The sequence below is a fragment of the Ochlerotatus camptorhynchus genome, unplaced genomic scaffold (genome assembly GCF_037179485.1).
Source record: "Ochlerotatus camptorhynchus isolate MF236.1 unplaced genomic scaffold, CSIRO-AGI_Acam_v1.1 ptg000125l, whole genome shotgun sequence".
NCBI classification, from domain to species: domain Eukaryota; kingdom Metazoa; phylum Arthropoda; class Insecta; order Diptera; family Culicidae; genus Ochlerotatus; species Ochlerotatus camptorhynchus.
In genome coordinates, this window is record NW_027040615.1 from 1458069 (window position 1) to 1476034 (window position 17966).

A 17966-nucleotide genomic window follows, 5' to 3' on the forward strand; every position below is an offset into this window, starting at 1 on the left:
AGTTGTTTAGATATTTGAAAAGCTTTCTAAACTTTTTAGAAGCTCTGGGAATTTTTGGAAGGTTCTCCGTATTTTCTGACAACTTCTTGGGATTTCTAGGAGGTTTTCTGATTTTTTTAGAATGTCTCGGAATTTCTAGCAAATTTTCACATTTTCTGTTAATTCCTTGGAATATTTGGGAAGTTCTTAACTTTTTTGGGAATTTCTAGAAAGTTTTCAAAAAATCGAAGAAGTTCCAGAAATTCCTAGAAAGTTTTCAGGAATTACTGGAATTTCACGGAATTCCTGGAATGTTCTCGGAATTCCAAATAAATTCTAGGAATTTCAAATACATTCTCTATGAAATTCTACGCCGAAATTCCCATGTGGTTTTCTGGAATCCTCTAGAATTCGGAATCCTTCCTGGCTATTCGGAAGCCCTCTTGGGATTTTGCATTGGCCATTTTATCACAGATATCATAGGAAGAATCGGCTACAGTTGCAAATCGGTCAATCATTGAGCAGATTCAGGTAAAATAGCGAAAAATTATTGAATGAACCTTCTCCGATACGTATAAATATAAGTTGGTATTTTTTAATAATTTAATAAATGTTTATATTTTTTATTTTTTTTAAATAGCTTATAATATAATTGATTTATTGATTTTTCGATTTATTCATTGACTTATTAATTAATTTTTCAAGCGAATTTTCATGAGAAATCTCCGTTGAATATGGGATGGACTATTCTGAGGTCTTCAGAACTGCTTGAAAGTTCCCAAAATATTCATGAAGTAAATTAAATTGCATTGAAGTTCTTTTGTAGTTTGAGAAACTATCCTGAACCTCGCAATATTTCTTATCATTTTTTTAACTTATCTAAATTTTTTCGGACTTCCTAAAGTTTCCAAAATTTTCCTAGCGATTATGAATCTTCTACAAAGTGTTAAAAATTTACTGAATTTCTCGAAACTTTTTTAAATTTATGTAATTTACCTACTCTTGCATATCTCTGCTCTGAGGGTATCTATTCTTTCTTGAAGTTTTTTTTGTTTAGAGCTTTATTAATTAGATCAATATCTTTCTCGAAGTAATCGAAACTTCTCTTATGTGTTTGCAGTTCTCATGAAGCTTGTTGTACTACCACCGACAAACCTACATGAATGATCATATAATTTACAAAGAAATTTCTGCTCAAAGCACAAAACTGACATCTGCCGCCGTGTTCGCGGAAAATATTTATCCTAGCCACGAACACGCGTACAAAATTTATGAGTTGGTTCGTGTCTAATCTATTTCGGACAAATTATTTTTATCTAGATAAAACATTTCTATGGTTTTGACAGATGGGATCGCTGCACATTTGAATCGGCCGTTATGGATTCTCGATCAAGAGTTAAGTTTAAGTTTCATGTCGGTTTGTCAGTGGTACTACCATGAGTTTAATTGAACTGTTCTAAAAATGATTAAGCTTGCGTGAACTTCTGGACTTATGTGAAAACCTCAATAATGTTCTTAACATCTCTAAAGTTATTTGAGAATCTGGGAACTTCTTGAAATTTTCCGCTAATTTAGTGAACCTAATGGAACTGAACTCCCCTGAAATTATCCTTGTTTTTTGAGCTTTACTAAACTTATTGGAAATGCTCCCGAAATGTCCTGAAGTTCTCGGATCTTCCCTTAAATTCCATAAACTTTTATGAAGTTCTCGAAATGTTTCTGAAGATCTCTGTACTTCTGTGAAGTTTTCGAAGTTGTTCTGAAATTTCACGAACTTCTGTAAGCTTCCGCAACGAAATCATTAATGAAATCATTAATTCTATGATTTTCACTGAAGTTCTCAAGATTTGTCGATTTTCGAAACTAATTCATAGCTTCTTCAATAGTCTAGAGTTTCCTGATGTTTTTAAAACTGCTCCAAAATATTTCTCAATTTCCTTAAAATTCTCTAGACTGCCCTGAACAGTGCTGAGATTTGTCATTGTCATTGACATACTTTCGCGCGATATTGACAAAATTGTTCGTCACATAGTCACTGACAGACTTGATCCTCAAAAAAACCTTCGTCAAAAACTCATTCATTTTTTCGTCAATGACAAAGATTCACCTGGTAACAAAAAGTGTAGTTTAGTACATTCTGTGTCACATTATTGTTATCCAAGTAGCTCAGGATGTAGATACTTGTTCACTAAAATGGATCCATGTAATTGTTTTGCTCAAATCATTTAATTTTGTTACAAATTTAGCTAATAAACAAATCTGCACATGTTCGTCACTGACACCATTGTCATTGACAATTGACATGGTTTGCCTTGACTATGACTGTTAGCTAAAATGAGTGACCAAAGCAGAATTGTCAATATCACCGTGTACTGTCGAAATTTTGCAGCACTGGCCCTGAATATCTTAGTTGATGACACCCAACGCCAGTCCACCAACTTCGTTAGGCTAAGTATCTCGCCGATCCGAAACCCGACGAACTGTTTATACCCTCACTGGTTAGATCGCATCCATGAGAGCACTACGTTTGCGTCGATCCAATACACTACCCGGTCAATCGTAAAGCTATGACTCTCGAACACCATTCGTGATAGACGTGGTCCTAAAACGGCCGCTAGAAGCTCCAGCCGCGGTATCGAGATTTGTTTTAACGGTGCCACCTTGGCACGACATCAGCGAATACATGCAGCTGTATGTCCGTAACTTCATCTGATCTGGCATTTCCGAAATAACACCGCGGTAGCCGGAACGATCCGATGTTCTCCATCATCTGGGTCCACTGGGCCGAATTGCGCCATCACGTAACTGAGGATAATCCGCTTCGTAGGATACTCTTCGCCGCCGATAGCCATAAGGGATTACGCTTTCGACATAGCTTCTTCTTTTTTCTTCTTGTTCGCATTTCAAACTTATTGCTTAGCGCATATTAGCTTATTGCGTGCTCTCAACTTAGTGTTCTAAATGCACTTCCACAGTTATTAAATGAGAGCTTTCGATGCCAATTACCAATGTATGAATTTGTATATTGTGTGGCAAGCACAATGATACTCTATGTCCAGGGAAATCGAGAAAATTTCCAACCCGAAAGATTCCCTCGACCGGACCGGGAATCGAACCCGCCGCCTCCGGCTTAGTAATACCGTGCCTTTACTGACTAGGCCCTGAGGCCGACATAGCTGCGAAACAGTATACGTCTTCCATCGGCTTCCAAACTAGCCCAGTACATGCCCATACTCGGCGTCCTTATCCCGGGCAAAGACAACTGTTCCGTTTGCACTGCGATCTTCGAGCTCCTCTAGGAATCCCTCCGAGTTAGACGCCCAGTTTCGTATATGGAATCCACCCTGCGAGTGAATGTACTTCACCTCCTTGGCCCTTCGTATCGCTTCTGGGACGGTATCTACGCTTTCATAGTAATCGTCCACATGTTTCTTTACTGCTCTACAAATTGTTCCGCGTAGAAATCGTAGTGCTTGCTTGTCTTCCCACCGAATGTTCATCTGGTGGTACATTTCCTGAATGTCGCCTCCGAATGCAATTTGACCTTCCCGGAAACAGCTAACAACTTTCGGAAGGGGAACCAGCATGTCCGGTCCTTTCAGCAGTTCCGAGTTTAACGACACTTCTCCAACTGATGCAGCCGCATTCCACACCATGCGCACTTTACCAGGCTTCTTCGTTCGCATCCTTCGAACGGCCATCGTGGTGCTGTCCGGAAATCGCTGCTCATCTTCACGCCACAATGGGCCCGTTTCGAAACAATTACCTACCCTTTTTGTCATCGCTTGAAGGATCTCGCGAGCCCTTTTCTCCTCAATTGGTTCTGGGGGTGCGTACGATGCAGTTTCATACAGCACGTACTGATTTCAGATCATGTCGTGCGTTTCCGGGTAACTCACTGGTGTGACGCAATGCAGATTTAGGTAAGTATGGACACACGGCTTCCGTTTCTCCGATCCATAAATCGTCCATCCGACGACCGCACAGCGATTGGTTCGTTCGGTTCCCCGACCCGTGACTCCAACGGCGCGAACAGAGCGAGATTGTCTAATACGATTAGGATCGTTGGCAGTCCAGACGAAAAATCCCTCACCGACACTCCAAAAAGATGCGGATAACGGTTCACCTCCTCAGCGTATCGTACATTCTGTTGCGGCAACTGCAACTCGGACACCGTTCGTATATGGAACAAACCAAAACTTCTCCTTGGAGCCCTTCGCCGACATCATCATCTCTACACTACGCGATTCGTTCTCAAAAAGGTTGATGTTTTCGGTCCACGTGACTATCAGTGGTTCAAGTGTCCGTTCTGCCTTTAGCCGTTTGGCCACCCCATCATCCACCAACGTAGCAGACGACCCTTCGTTCCGCGTCATACATCGGATCTTCGAAAAGCAGCGATTCCCCCCGTGCTTGTTAAGGCAGACTCCACAGAGTTTCTGTCTGTCCACTTCCCTTAGTCGTTCCGCAATGTTCATCCGCTTGAACTCTTCGCAGCTCTTGATCATGTGATCCGTCCGTTTACAAGTCCAGCAAGGACGGCTGGCCACCTCATTACGTGGTCCTTCATTCTGCTTCTGCTCATAATCGTGCACATGCATGGACTCCTTCTTTCGGGAATTATCTCGCTCGTTCACCGACAAAGAAAACTCTGCTACTTCAGACACATCGGAAACAGTGTCGTTGGTAAACTCCGTAAATACTCGCAGGGGACGGCCAACCTTGTTGCGCTTGAACCTGACCCAATCCAGCTTGTAGCTTGGGGGCAACTTGTCCACCAACTCCTACACCAGTATCGGATTACTGAGATGCTCGTTGAGATGTGCCGCTTGAAGATGGTCGCACAGCTGCTTCACCGTAATCCCAAAATTCACGAACGTCTCCAGCCGATCAGCACGCGGCGCCGGAGCGTTCCTCACTTTCATCAGCAGCGTCTTCAGCAACTTCACGTTCGGAACGGAATCCGACAGAATGAGCCGACTCCTAACTGCTTTAAGTGTGTCACCTTGCAGGCAGTCCTGCAGACGCTTCAAATTCTCCAGGTTTGAAAAACCACTGCCTCCGTCGTATATTCGAAACTACGGCCAGACTTTCGGTTCTCCTCGAAACTTCGGAAAATGCTGCGAAATTACTTTCCGAGCAGCCAGCTGATCCCTCGAGATTCCACTAACACGTCGCCCCGGCCCGTAACCAGCTTCGCTTCTAGCCACACTGCTACGTTGATCATCCGACGATTCGCTGCTCTCAATATCTTCACTGGATTCGATCTCGGTATCAACGATAGGCAACTTCTTCAGTTCCTTCGTCTTGCCGACATTTGTTTGGTCCTTTCCCTTTCTGTGGGTCGCCTCCTTTCGGGAACGCTCCCCGAAAATCAGTTCTCGGCTTCTTCTCGACTACCTTCTTCTATCACCCAACCAATTGCCCTTCGGAAATCCACCAATGGCACCATCTCGGTACTTCTGTGCGTTAATTCTGTGGATACTGCTGTCTATCTGCATCCGGATTGCCTACCGCTTCTTTAAAAACTCCTTCTCTGCAGCCAGTTGAGTCTTCAACATTTCCTGCTCGTACTCCAACTGCTGCGTCTCCATTTCTCGCTGAGCCTGGAGTTCCAGCTCACGTATCTCTCGCTCCTGCATCAGCTGTTCATCCTTCCAGGCCTTCTGCCGAGCGAGTAGCTTCTTCCGCGCCTCCATTTGCTTCGCGAAAGCCTTCTCCTTGGCGAGCTGTTCTTCTTCCATTTGCTTCTCAATTGGATCAACGTCGGAACCAGCTCCCTTATCTGACCCTCCATCGCTCTTTTGGCCGGACTTCTTGCCACCTGTATCTGGAACCGTCAACTGCTGAGCACTCATTGGGACACACTGTGGGCAACGCCAGTGTTGCCAGAACATAAATGGAACTTCGTTGATGTTCTCTAATCAACTTAGATAAATTTTCGAATTTTTTTAGATCTTCAAATGTCCATGATATAACACCCTTAAAATACTCTCACATTTTCCGGATGTTCATATAATTTTATTGCGTTGCAGAAATTTTCTCTGAGCAAACCGAAGTATTCCTGAAATTCCTGGAAATTTTCTTGAAACTTCTTCAAGGTTTCTGCAATTTCCTTGAACTTTTTTCAACTGCCCTTTAATTCTATGATCTGTCTTGTTGTTCTCGTAGCTTCCCTAAAGCTCTCACTTCTAATGAAGATCTCGGTTCTGCTTTAAAATAAATGGAATTCTCGTGAACACCTTTAAACTTCCCTGGAATTCTCTGGATTTCAGTGCAGTTCCTGAAAAATTTCTGATGTTTTCATAAATATTCTGAAGGTCTCTGTACTGAATTTCTTGGAATATCTTAATATCACATCATGGAATTATCCTGAATTTGTCTAAACTCACGCTTGTAGATTTTTAAACCAATCCAATAGTCTGAGCAATTTCGGGGACTTCCGATTGAGATAACTGAAATTCCCGAAAGATCTCTAGATCTAGTTCATGTTCTTGGGTACGAAAGTGACCCCGTTGTCTTCGTACCACTCCAGGACAACATTTGAATAGTGGCACGAAGCTAGATCCGGCCAGAAGATCGTAGGGCCCTCGTGTTGCTTCAACAGAGGAAGCAGACGCTTCTGTAGACACTCCTTGAGGTAGATCTCCCCGCTTACAGTCCCGGTAGTCACGAACGGCGCACTCCGTTTGTCACATGAACAGATCGCTTGCAGATCATGTATTTCAGGGCAAACTTTGAAAGTTTCTGCTTCTTTACTTCCTCCGAAATATCAAACTTGTGCTGGGCGGTGAAGAACAGTAGCCACGGAAGCTGCCGGAAGTCCGCCTTGACGTAAGTCTCATCATCCATTATGAGACAATGAGGCTTCGTCAGCATCTGGGTGTACAGTTTCCGGGCCCGTGGCTTTCCCACCGTATTTTGCCGTTCGTCACGATTTGGAGCCTTTTGCACTTTGTACGTATGCAGTCCTTCCTTTGTTCTCAGAACGAAAGACTTGGACAGATTCAACTTTTTGGCCACATCCCTGACCGAAGCATTGGGATTCCGCTTAAACGCTTCCACGACACGCTTATGATCCTGATCACTAATAGAACATCCATTCTGACCGCATTTCTCCTTCCGTTCGATGCTCAGAGTTTCGTAGTAACGATTAATCACACGAATCACCGTTGACTGCACGATTCCGAGTTATTTTCCGATGTCCCGATGAGAGATTTGAGGATTTCCCAATGGGTAATTTTCTGCAGCGTTTTTTCCGTGCTGCAATTTTATGTGGGACACCCTTTATCCTACACACTGCAAGAAGAATGATCAATCTTGCAATAAATTCACGTTAAAAAAATGTTTAAAATAGTGACTGATTACAAGAAAAAGTGACTTTAGTGGCTTGGTCACCCTGATTCTATGATGGGCTTAGAAACAAGTGCTTCCAATGCAAAGCTAAGGAGCTTCGGAAGGATTGAGAGAAGCTAGAGGAGAAAACGGAGAAAGGCCATATTAGACATTCACTCTGGTGCCGAACAGGAATGAAGCAACAATAATTATCAGCTTACGAACACTTGTCTAAACTCATCGAACGTTAATTTGCACTAAGTAAATGAGCTTGATTGCTATTGCCTTTTTTGAATAAACATTAGTTAGACCCCCGGAACCTTCCATGTCAATACTGAACGCAACCCGTATCATTTCAAATGTCACTCTCCTATCGACATCCGCACCGTCAACATCAAAAGCTGCCATTATCGGAAACCATCATCATGGACTGTGAATCGCTACACTATTTGCGTAACGTACCCTTTCTCTCTCTCTCTCGCTCTCAGTAGGAAGTCAATTCCGCCAACGCCACTCCGTGGGCACGGGTACACGTTGCAGCTAATTATGTTAATCATTTTATTTTGAAATGACGCTGAGCTACCCGTGCGAGTCAACTACAAATCGAATGGGTTTTCGACTAAATTAGATCCAAACTAAGAGCTGGCTACACTTTCGATGCGTTTTTGTCAAGCTGGCAGCGTTGCCAGTTCTGTCATTAATTTTCCTAATCAAAAACAAAATTAAGCTCCAGCGGAATTTCCCATTAATTTCAAGGATTAGCCTTAATTACGGCAATCTTTTTCGTGTGCCTAATCCAACGGATAAACTGGAGGCGAATGAAAGGACGACGAGGAAGAACGAGCCCTTTCTGTTTCATTCCATCATCCACCCTCATCCGACTGGTAAGCCGGGAGAAAAATGGAGAAGATATTATCTGCGGCAACCATAACTGCTGTAACCACCAGCACCACCACCTATTTACCAGCAGCTTCAGCAACGAAAGTAAATAGTAGTAAGTCAGTTTGGCTTTATCCCGAGTCGATTGAATGTCGCACGATCCGGCGGAAAGCTCGTCGTCAATCAGAATTCTATTTTATCACCGTCATCGTCGTCGTCGCCGGGCGTCTATGATTGTGGCGGGGGGTTTGGGATAAATATAATCACAATCAGATTACACATTCACGGTTGAATCGATACCAGTTCGATATTCTGCCGGGCTAGGCCTGTATTTAGATGCTGTGAATGAGTCAGTGCTGCCAGACCGAGCCTGTTTATTCGGGTTGAAATGTAATTTTCTACCACCGACCTGACATCCCCGCCAAGAACTGAAACATTAATTTGCGAGCGCTTGAAGCCCCTGACATGTAAGTAGATGACGCGGGGAAGCCTCTGGACACTGAACTGGATGAATATATCGACCCACACTGCCGCTCTCATCTCGTGTGGAAAGTCGTTTGATAACACCCAAAGCCCACTGATGATGCTGATGACGACAACGACTGACGATGTTATCCTTTGTGCTGGGGGGTGCTCATTTATTTAGACTCGCCAGGACTAACTCTCTCTCCCGAAGGGAGACTCGGAACTGTGAGTGAGTGACTGACTGATGGGCTCGCTGCCGCAGGAATTTTGCAATCAGTTGTGGCTTCTGCACTGCAAAGGATACCTAATTTGTGACAGAATGATGCCTGTCTGCGCTGTGTGACAATCAAGCATTTGCGGTTATGGCTAACAACAATTGATTCGTGGAATTTTGCTGGGAATCAAATGCAACTTGCTGCTAAGAGAGAATGTGATAAGCTTCTGGAATGTTCCCTGAAATAGCCACCGGTGCTAATTTTAACTCGCATTTACTATAACATGAGCATATGAGCAGGCCAAACAGCAAAAGCAAATTTGAATTTCGCATGCTATCTGCTTTAAGGTAGATCAACTTACAATTTAGCGTAGGCTTCGTAGTTTTAGATTAGATCCAATTTGATTTCCACTAGTGGGACATAGTTTAAGGTTCAGTAGCTGTTTAGGGCTAGTGTTACCGTGGACTCTCAATAAGGTATTTATCGAATAAGATTTGTAAAATCATGAAGTTTAATATGTCGCACGATGGGTTTTGGTTCTTGTCGAGAATTGGCCACTTCCCCGGGGGCACCCGAACATGCCCGGGAGGGCTAATGTGACCATGGACTCTCAATAAGGTAATTGTCGGCCAATATTTGTAAAATCTTGAAGTTTGATATGTCGCACGATGGGTTTTGGTTCTTGTCAAGAATTGGCCACTTCCCCGGGGGCACCCGAACATGCCCGGGAGGGCTAGTGTTACCGTGGACTCTCAATAAGGTAATTATCGGCCAAGATTTATAAAATCATGAAGTTTGATATGTCGCACCATGGGTTTTGGTTCTTGTCGAGAATTGGCCACTTCTCCGAGGCCACATGAGCAGTTCTACCTGTATCGGCGACGTCCAACACGGCCAGCTTACTGACTGCGATTCGTAAGAATCCTGAGCTCGTCTGAACGGTGGCTCGTCGTATCCAGCCGTCGGGCCCCGGCTGCACTTCCACTATTCGCTCCGGTATCCAGTTGTTCCGTTTGCGGCTATCCGCAATAACCAACGGCACCGGAAGATGTCTAGCTGATGTCGAATCTGCTTCCAGCTGCTTACGGCTGCCTCCCGGTGATCTGTAGAATTTGCGACTGGTTGACGTGACCCTGACTGGAGCTCCCAAGTAGAACGTGATTTGGCGTTAGGGCCTCTTGCTCTTCTGACTCCACGGGCAAGGTAGGTTAACGGTCTAGAATTGACCATACTTTCCGCTTCGACTGGCAATGTTTGAAATCCTTCGTCGTCAAGCTTCCTTCCGGTATCGAAATTTTCTATGGCGGATTTGATAGAACGGATCATCCTCTCTCAAGCTCAACCCATATGTGGAGCTGAGGGTGGGTTGAAGAACCATTTGGTATTGGCATTGGTAAATGGTTTTGCCAGGCCGTTGCAGATCTGTTCTCTAAGCACTCTCTCAGCACCTTGGAAGTTGGTGCCGTTGTCGTTATGCAGCTCTCCGTACTCATGCTATGCGTAACTTCGAGGTGAACTGCGCGAGTCATCAGACACGTAAACAATGACACCGATCGCTTCGCGTGAGCGCGCCCAATCTTCACAAGCACTGGGCCGAAATAGTCCACTCCAACATATGAGGAAGGTCGTTAAAAGGACGCTAATCAGGTGGCCTTAAACTTTTGGCAAAGTTGCGAAGTCTACCGTACTGCTGCCCGAGGATGAGAAATATAGAAATTCTGTCTAAACCTCATTCACCACCGTCTCGGGATTCGCATAATGGTTTCTACGGTGATAATGATCCAGAATAAGAGTTGTCATTCGGTGTGACTGCGGCGGTAAGATTATCGGAAACTTTGCATTGAATCCTGTGTTTTCTGCTGCTCCAATCCGTCCATCCTGCCATAGAACTCCACACTCATCGTTGAACGGAGACAGCGTAAAGATTTGTATTGAGTTGTCGACATTTTTCTACTAGACCATTGCTCGGAGAAGACGCATCCATCGAGAAAATCGTTCAAACTTCACTAGAGGCTCCAACGTCGAGGCTCCTTGCACGAAACACAACCGAAGTTCCTCCTCTGTACAGACCTTCTGCTTGCAGTTCTGTTCTAGCCACTGATCCTCAGGTTGGTAGAGAAACTCCGGGCCCCGGAACAACTTCCCTTCCGTCGATAAGCAAGGTCCGTTTCTCCACTTCTACATTGCTGGTCTAATGTAGGTACAAGGCTTCTTTTGGTCCGGACTCTCCCAATCGCTCAGCTACCGATTTTTCCACCAACGTTAGAGAAGAACCATCATCCAAGAAAGCTGCTTAAATAGTTGACAGCAGCACTGATTTCTGGTCGCGACTCAAGTACCAGGTACGTTAAGCAGCCAATGAGTTGGCATGCAAGCTTCAGATTCGGTTCCAACGGGCTTGCCACCGGTTTACATTCGGCTATACCGAATCGCTGAAGAAGATCCCCAATGTATTTTGGCTGGCTGATTTTCATAACACCTCCGCTCGAACCTCGATCGACCTTCAAACCCAGGAAGTGCTTCAGTTCTCCCATGTCCACCATCTCGAAACGCCTTGATATCTGGGATTTGATGGCTGTCACCAGACCCATCCGTTGCACAGTACTGCTCGAACTTCTCCTGAACCTCGTCTTTCGATGCCAGCAAATAGACCGCCGTGAAGTGACTATAATCATCCATAAACGAGACATACAAACGTTTCCCGTTCCACGTGGTTGGAGTAAACGGTCAACACGTCGGAGTGGATGAGTTCCAACGGCCGAGATGAACGCCGCTCTACCGTTTCTTCAAACGGCTGCCTCGTCTGCTTACCTTTTAAACATACTTCGCAAAGACATCGATCAGGCCAGTCCTGCATCATCGTAGCTGTTTCGATCACCCCATGCTTCCAGAGGTTCTTCATGTTTGCTTCTCCTACATGGCCGTACCTTCGATGCCACAACTCGAAAACTTCGTGCTTCAACGTCATAGCACTCGCACTCGCACTCAACTCCATAACACCATGAAGGCAAATATCAAGGGAATATAGTTGACCAGCTCGACGTCCCACACACACAGTTCGATCATTCTTCTCAATGGTCACTTTTCCTCCAGCAATCTTCACCGTCATTCCGTTGTCCTCAAGCCGACGTACGTAGAGCACATCTTTCACCACGGACGGTTGCTTCTTTCCATCCTCACGGTACCAACAGATTCTGCCACAATAACCTGGCCAGACTTTGCCACAGCAATGGTAACTTTCCTCGTCAGCGGGTGTAGTTCTTCGAATAAATGCTTGTCCTCCACAATATGGTCTGTTGCACCCGAATCCAGAAACCGTGGCTCGTTTGATTCGCACGTTTTGCAGACTCGTTCATCAGCCGCTTCTTGACGTACTCCACGGTCAACTGGTCAGGTTGGATAGTTTTCAAAGCCGTGATTAACGCATCATAGGACTTTGGTAGCGCTAACAAAAGCTGACAAACGACATCATCGTCCTCCGTTCTCACCCCGGCAGCCTTCATTTCACGCAGCACTTTCTCAAACTGCAGCAGGAATGCCTTCACGTTTTCGCCTTCTTTTAGACGCAGCTTCTTCAAGTACAGCTTCCCGGCGATACCAACCCGCTCGAACGCGTTCTACAAAGCTTCTCAAGATTCCTTCGCCGTCCGTTTGTGCTTCACGTAGTCCAGTTGGCACTCTGCTATTCGGTTGATGAGCTAATTTTTGCACTTCCGGTCTCTGGCCATGCGTTCTTCGAGTTTTTCTTCTTCTCCGCCTTGACTGCCGCTGTGTCCGCTTGGAGCTCCGTTGCGAACTCCTCGTCTTCGATGGACTTCTCCAGACAGTCCAACAAATCTTTGTCCTCCATTAGAACCTCAACTCGGAACTTCCAGTTTCCGAAGTTGGTTCCATCGAACAGCCACAACTTTTCTTCACCCATTTCTGCGAACAAACGAAACGAAACTTTTCATATTTTCCTTTTAGTGTGCTGGGCCCATAGCGTCTTTATTGAACGGTAGCTTGGGTAAAAGAGAACAATTCATAATTCGAAGGAGGCAAGGCCTACCACGATCTTAATATCTAGATTGTTAGGTTACTATGCAACGCATCGGTCCGTTGTCATTCAAAATGATGATGGCATTTTTCTTCTTTGCTCATGATTGTATGCAATTTAGAAACAAATCGCGTTCTCTAGATCTACTATCAGGAATTGATCATTTTTCCGGTGATTCCGGATATTCAGAGGACCATTTTCTGGCCACTCTGTATGACAATCAGTATGATGATGAATTATTTCTGCTTTGCTCATGATTGTATGCATTTTAGAAAAAAAATAGCGGATCTCTAGATCTACTTTCAGGAATTGACCATTTTTCGGTTGGATCTGGATATCCAGAGGACCGTTTTCTGGCCACTCGATAGGAGAATCGATATGGTGATGGCTTATTTCCTCTTTGCTCATGACTGTATGCAATTTAAAAAAAATTCGCCAATATCCAGGTCTACTTTCAGGAGTTGTCCATTTTTCCGGTGATTCCGGATATCCAGAGGACCGTTAACTGGCCACTCGGTAGGAGAATCGATATGGTAATGGCATATTTCCTCTGTGCTCATGATTGTATGCAATTCAAAAAAAATTGCGGATCTCTAGGTCTACTTTCAAGAATTGACCATTTTTCCGGTGATTCCGGATATCCGTTTTCTGGCCACTCGGTAGGAGAGTCGATATGATGATGGCATATTTCTTTTTTTTTTCTCATGATTGTATTGAATTTAAAAAAAAATCGTGGATCTCCAGGTCTTCTTTCAGGAATTGACCATTTTTCCGGTGATTCCGGATATCGAGAGTACCGTTTTCCGGCCACTCGGTAGCAGAATCGATATGGTGATGGCATATTTCCTCTTTGCTCATCAAAAGGGCCAATTCAGAAAAAAATCGCGGATCTCTAGGTCTACTTTCAGGAATTGACAATTTTTCCGGTGATTCCGGATATTCAAAGGACCGTTTTCTGGCCACTCTGTATGACAATCAGTATGATGATGAAATATTTCTGCTTTGCTCATGATTTAATGCATTTTAGAAAAAATAGCGGATCTCTAGATCTACCTTCAGGAATTGACCATTTTTCGGTTGGATCCGGATATCCAGAGGACCGTTTTCTGGCCACTCGATAGGAGAATCGATATGGTGATGGCTTATTTCCTCTTTGCTCATGACTGTATGCAATTTAGAAAAAAATCGCGGATCTCCAGGTCTACTTTCAGGGGTTGTCCATTTTTCCGGTGATTCCGGATATCCAGAGGACCGTTTTCTAGCCACGCGGTAGCAAAATCGTTATGATGATGAAATATTTCCTCTGTGCTCATGATTGTATGCAATTTAGAAAAAATCGCGGATCTCCAGGTCGACTTTCAGGAATTGATCATTTTTCGAGTGGTTCCGGATATCCAGAGGACCGTTTTCTGGTCATTCGGTAGGAGAATCGATATGGTGATGGCATATTTCCTCTTTGCTCATGATTGTATGCAATTTACAAAAAATCGCGAATCTCTAGGTATACTTTCAGGAATTGACAATTTTTCCGGAGATTCCGGATATTCAGAGGGCCGTTTTCTGGCAACTCGATAGGAGAATCGATGTGATGATGGCATATTTCCTCTTTGCTTATGATTGTATGCAATTCAGAAAAAAGTCGCGGATCTCTAGGTAATTTCAGGGATTGACAATGTTTCCGGTGAGGACGGATTTTCCTGTTCCGAATGACCATCTACAAGTCCCAATCGGTTCTCTGTCTGTTCAGTTCGAAAGTGGATAGTCATACCTTTCAAATAGTGGCTCAATCTAAAAATGTGGTGACCAAATTGCCGAGAACCAGTCCTGAATCGACACACATTTTGCTCAGGACTTTTCCGGGTATTCCGGGCTGGCCAACCACAGGTCCAATCGGGTTTCTACCTGTTCCAAATGAAAGTAGATAGGCATACCCCTCGAACGGTGTCGAGAGCCAGCCATGTCAACTATGAATCGACTTGGTACTTTGAGGAAGGCTTAGAGTCGAAAACTTTAGCTCATTCTTCAGCTCTCCAATCCATGCTCTGGAACGTTTCGACGTTACGATTGCAGCAGAATCGAACTCCAATACATCAGTTTCGAAATGTCTTCCAGTACCCTAGTTTCTCGATGCGCTGATCCAGTTTTTGAAGGTGACTTCCAAACATCATTCAATCTTCACAAATGCCCATGAAAATTCGACCACTCCAAGTAACAATTCTACCACGCCATCCACGGCCGAATTTACGTAACCCCTTCCATAAAATTTGCAATTCCTTCCATTCTTGGGGCCTTTTTTCCAAATCAACCTTCACCTTTGTCGCTGCTGACGCTGATGATGATGATGATGGTGGAGCCGGGCACCACCAGCAATAAACCTCCTCGGGGTCAGCACCAGAAAATAACTGCAGAGCGACGACGACGACGACGGCCAAAGACGACGTCGGCGATATCATGCGAGTCACATATTGATTAGAAAACACACGTACATTCTCGACAAGAGCCTCTAGCGGTGTATGATGACGATGCAGTAGCAGCAGCAGCAAAACAAACCAAATCAATCGACGTCGTCGACGTCGTTTTTTGTTAAGAGCAAAGAAGCAGCGACTTGTGATGAATGGGGAATGATTTTTCCTGAGCAGGTTTCCATTGTTTGCTGAACAATTGAGTCTGCCACAAGGAATTATTCTGCGTTTGACAACTACTGGCTTGTTAGATAATAGAAGTGTTGCCAGCGGAGGAATTCCAGCTGGAGCCGACGACAATCCGCTGGAATTCGGCTTATGTAATTTCGGATGGCAGCCGCCGATGATTTCCAAAGTGGACCCATTCAGTGCGGGGGGTGAAATAATTAGAGCTTCCATTCTGATTGGCAGCAGCTTGATGGATTCTATACTTTCATTCTTCCGAGCCCATCAACGGCAGACGACGACTGACATTATGAGTGAGCTCGCGTGTCTGTGTTTGTCGTTTTGCCCCTAATGATAACACTGGCTCCATATCGAACAGGTACTCCACACACAGTCCCTGCCCATGCTGCTGCTTCTGCTGTTGCCGTGGTTTTCTGTGTATTGCTTTCCTTCCAATTAATAACCCGAAGAAGAACCCGGGGGGGTGAGCGGTAAGTGGGTAGAAGATAACACAAGAGTTAACTTGACACGACGACGACGACGACGACGGTGGTGTTTTAGTGATGAAATGCTGCGATAACACAGACCGAGTGGATTTTTTCTTCTTTTAGAATGACTTACCAGGTGCAGCACGGTGTTGACCACCTCCCGGTTCGAGACCTGTCCGACCTCGATCAGCCCGATCAGGACGGCGAACTTGAGATTGTCCGTCATCGACATTTTCACCACTTCCTCGGGCCGCTTGATTTCGCTGAAGGGCGGCCTCGTCAGGTCCGCCGCCATTCTGCCTGCCAGCCTCGCTGGATCCAGCACTTCCTTGCTAATGCCGAAAGCTGAAATGTATATCTTCTTCTTCTATCACTTTCCGTCCGACTAGCAGCGGATTTCACTCATGTAAACACAGGAAATTTTCTTCCATTCAGGGGAAAATTACTGATCACTACCTCAAGTGGGGTTTGCAAACTCCGCCGAGGAACTACCTTCCTCTGTTTTATTTTTTCTCCAATCCAACCGGAACAAAAAACAACGACAACACACACTCTTCTTCCTCCCCGGGGAACCACTCTGGGGGGAGGGCGCAGCTCCGGGAATCGGGTACGGAGCGCCCTAGCACTTTTCACTTGCCAGAACAACTACCTCCTTTCCCATTACGGAAGGAAACCCTTCGCGGCGGAATTTCTTCAGGAAAACTGCTGGAAAAACTCTTCTCTTCGGCACCACAAGAAAATGATTCACATTTTTTCACATGCTCACACACACACACACACGCACACGATCGACTGACTCGTGGGGCTCCTCTTCTTCGGAAATCTCAGCTTCTTTCAGCAATCCGCACCTCTGGGGAGCCGCAGCGACTGCTGCTGGATTGTTTGCCCAGCTTTATTTTTTCCTTCTTCAACTCCCACGACCCCACGGCAAATTGAACATCAACCAACAATACGCACTTGCACTACTTTCCGCACAATCAGCCCGAAACACAAAACCAATTTGAAATTGGTGGCTTTTTCTTCGCGAAAATCCCGATTAGAAAAACGGACACCGAAAAGACACCTCCGATTGTGTAGTCCGTAGCAGTGAATCGACGCGAGCAAAATCATCGATTTTCGCTTTTTCCCGTTGGTTCTAGCTGTGTGTCGAAGCGACCATGGGTCGGACAGGGACGGACGGCGGCGGCGGCCTGGAGCTGGAGCGATCTGACAGTTGTTGCCGGCTCGTTCGCTCCCGTTGGTGATAAGCAGCCGAACGGAGCGAGACGGGGAGAATGAATTGCGATGGTCGGTGTGTGCGTGAGAGCCGTGACAGGTGCCAGTGACGGCGCTGTCAGTGAGTGGTATAATTTTGGTATAAAATTTTCCAATTGGACGAGGGAGATGGATTTATTGCATACACATGGGCGCCGGCGGACACAGACATTGAGAGGTAGAACTTTGGGAAAATTTAATACCGTTTAAAATGTGTGTTGCTATATGGGTGTCTATTATGATAATGCAAGGCGTTGCTATTTTTTTGTCATACGCTTTCACACCGGTTGTTGATATTAACAGTTCAGAGAAAAAAATGACAACCGCAATTTACAATTGTCACTGAAAGCTGCCTTTGAGAATTTCGAACACTGAACCAAAATCGTTCCTTGAAGACCATTTTGTAAACAAACCTTGTAAGGCCATTTTCTCGCGAACCAAAACCTTAATTCGTAAACCTAAACCACAATCGGGTAGAGAAGAATTTCCCCTACCTGTTAATTATGTTGGTTTGCCTTTGCGGACTTCGGTTCGCGAGAAAATGGCCTTACAACGTTTGTTTACAAAATGGAGTTAAGGCCATTTCAATTGTTGGTCTTGATTTCTTCGGGACTTTCTGGTCTTAAGGCCGGTGCACAATGCATACGTTTTCGGGTTTTTTTTTCACAGATAATGCATGGGCTAACTG

General features: G+C 44.9%; 1 protein-coding gene across 14 annotated transcripts in view; it reads right to left on the reverse strand.

Moving 5' to 3' along the window:
• Positions 1 to 17154, reverse strand: part of rg (rugose) — a 414681-nt gene extending 397527 nt beyond the window's left edge. For 5 of the 14 annotated variants that reach the window (XM_065220386.1, XM_065220381.1, XM_065220380.1 and 2 more), the window contains exon 1: positions 16158 to 17154. In XM_065220386.1, the coding sequence (XP_065076458.1) occupies positions 16158 to 16319 (162 nt within the window). In that variant the 5' untranslated portion in view covers positions 16320 to 17154. The remainder of the gene's footprint in view (positions 1 to 16157) is intronic. The other 9 variants (XM_065220388.1, XM_065220387.1, XM_065220385.1 and 6 more) reach the window with 3 other exon arrangements.
• Positions 17155 to 17966: the final 812 nt, after the last annotated feature.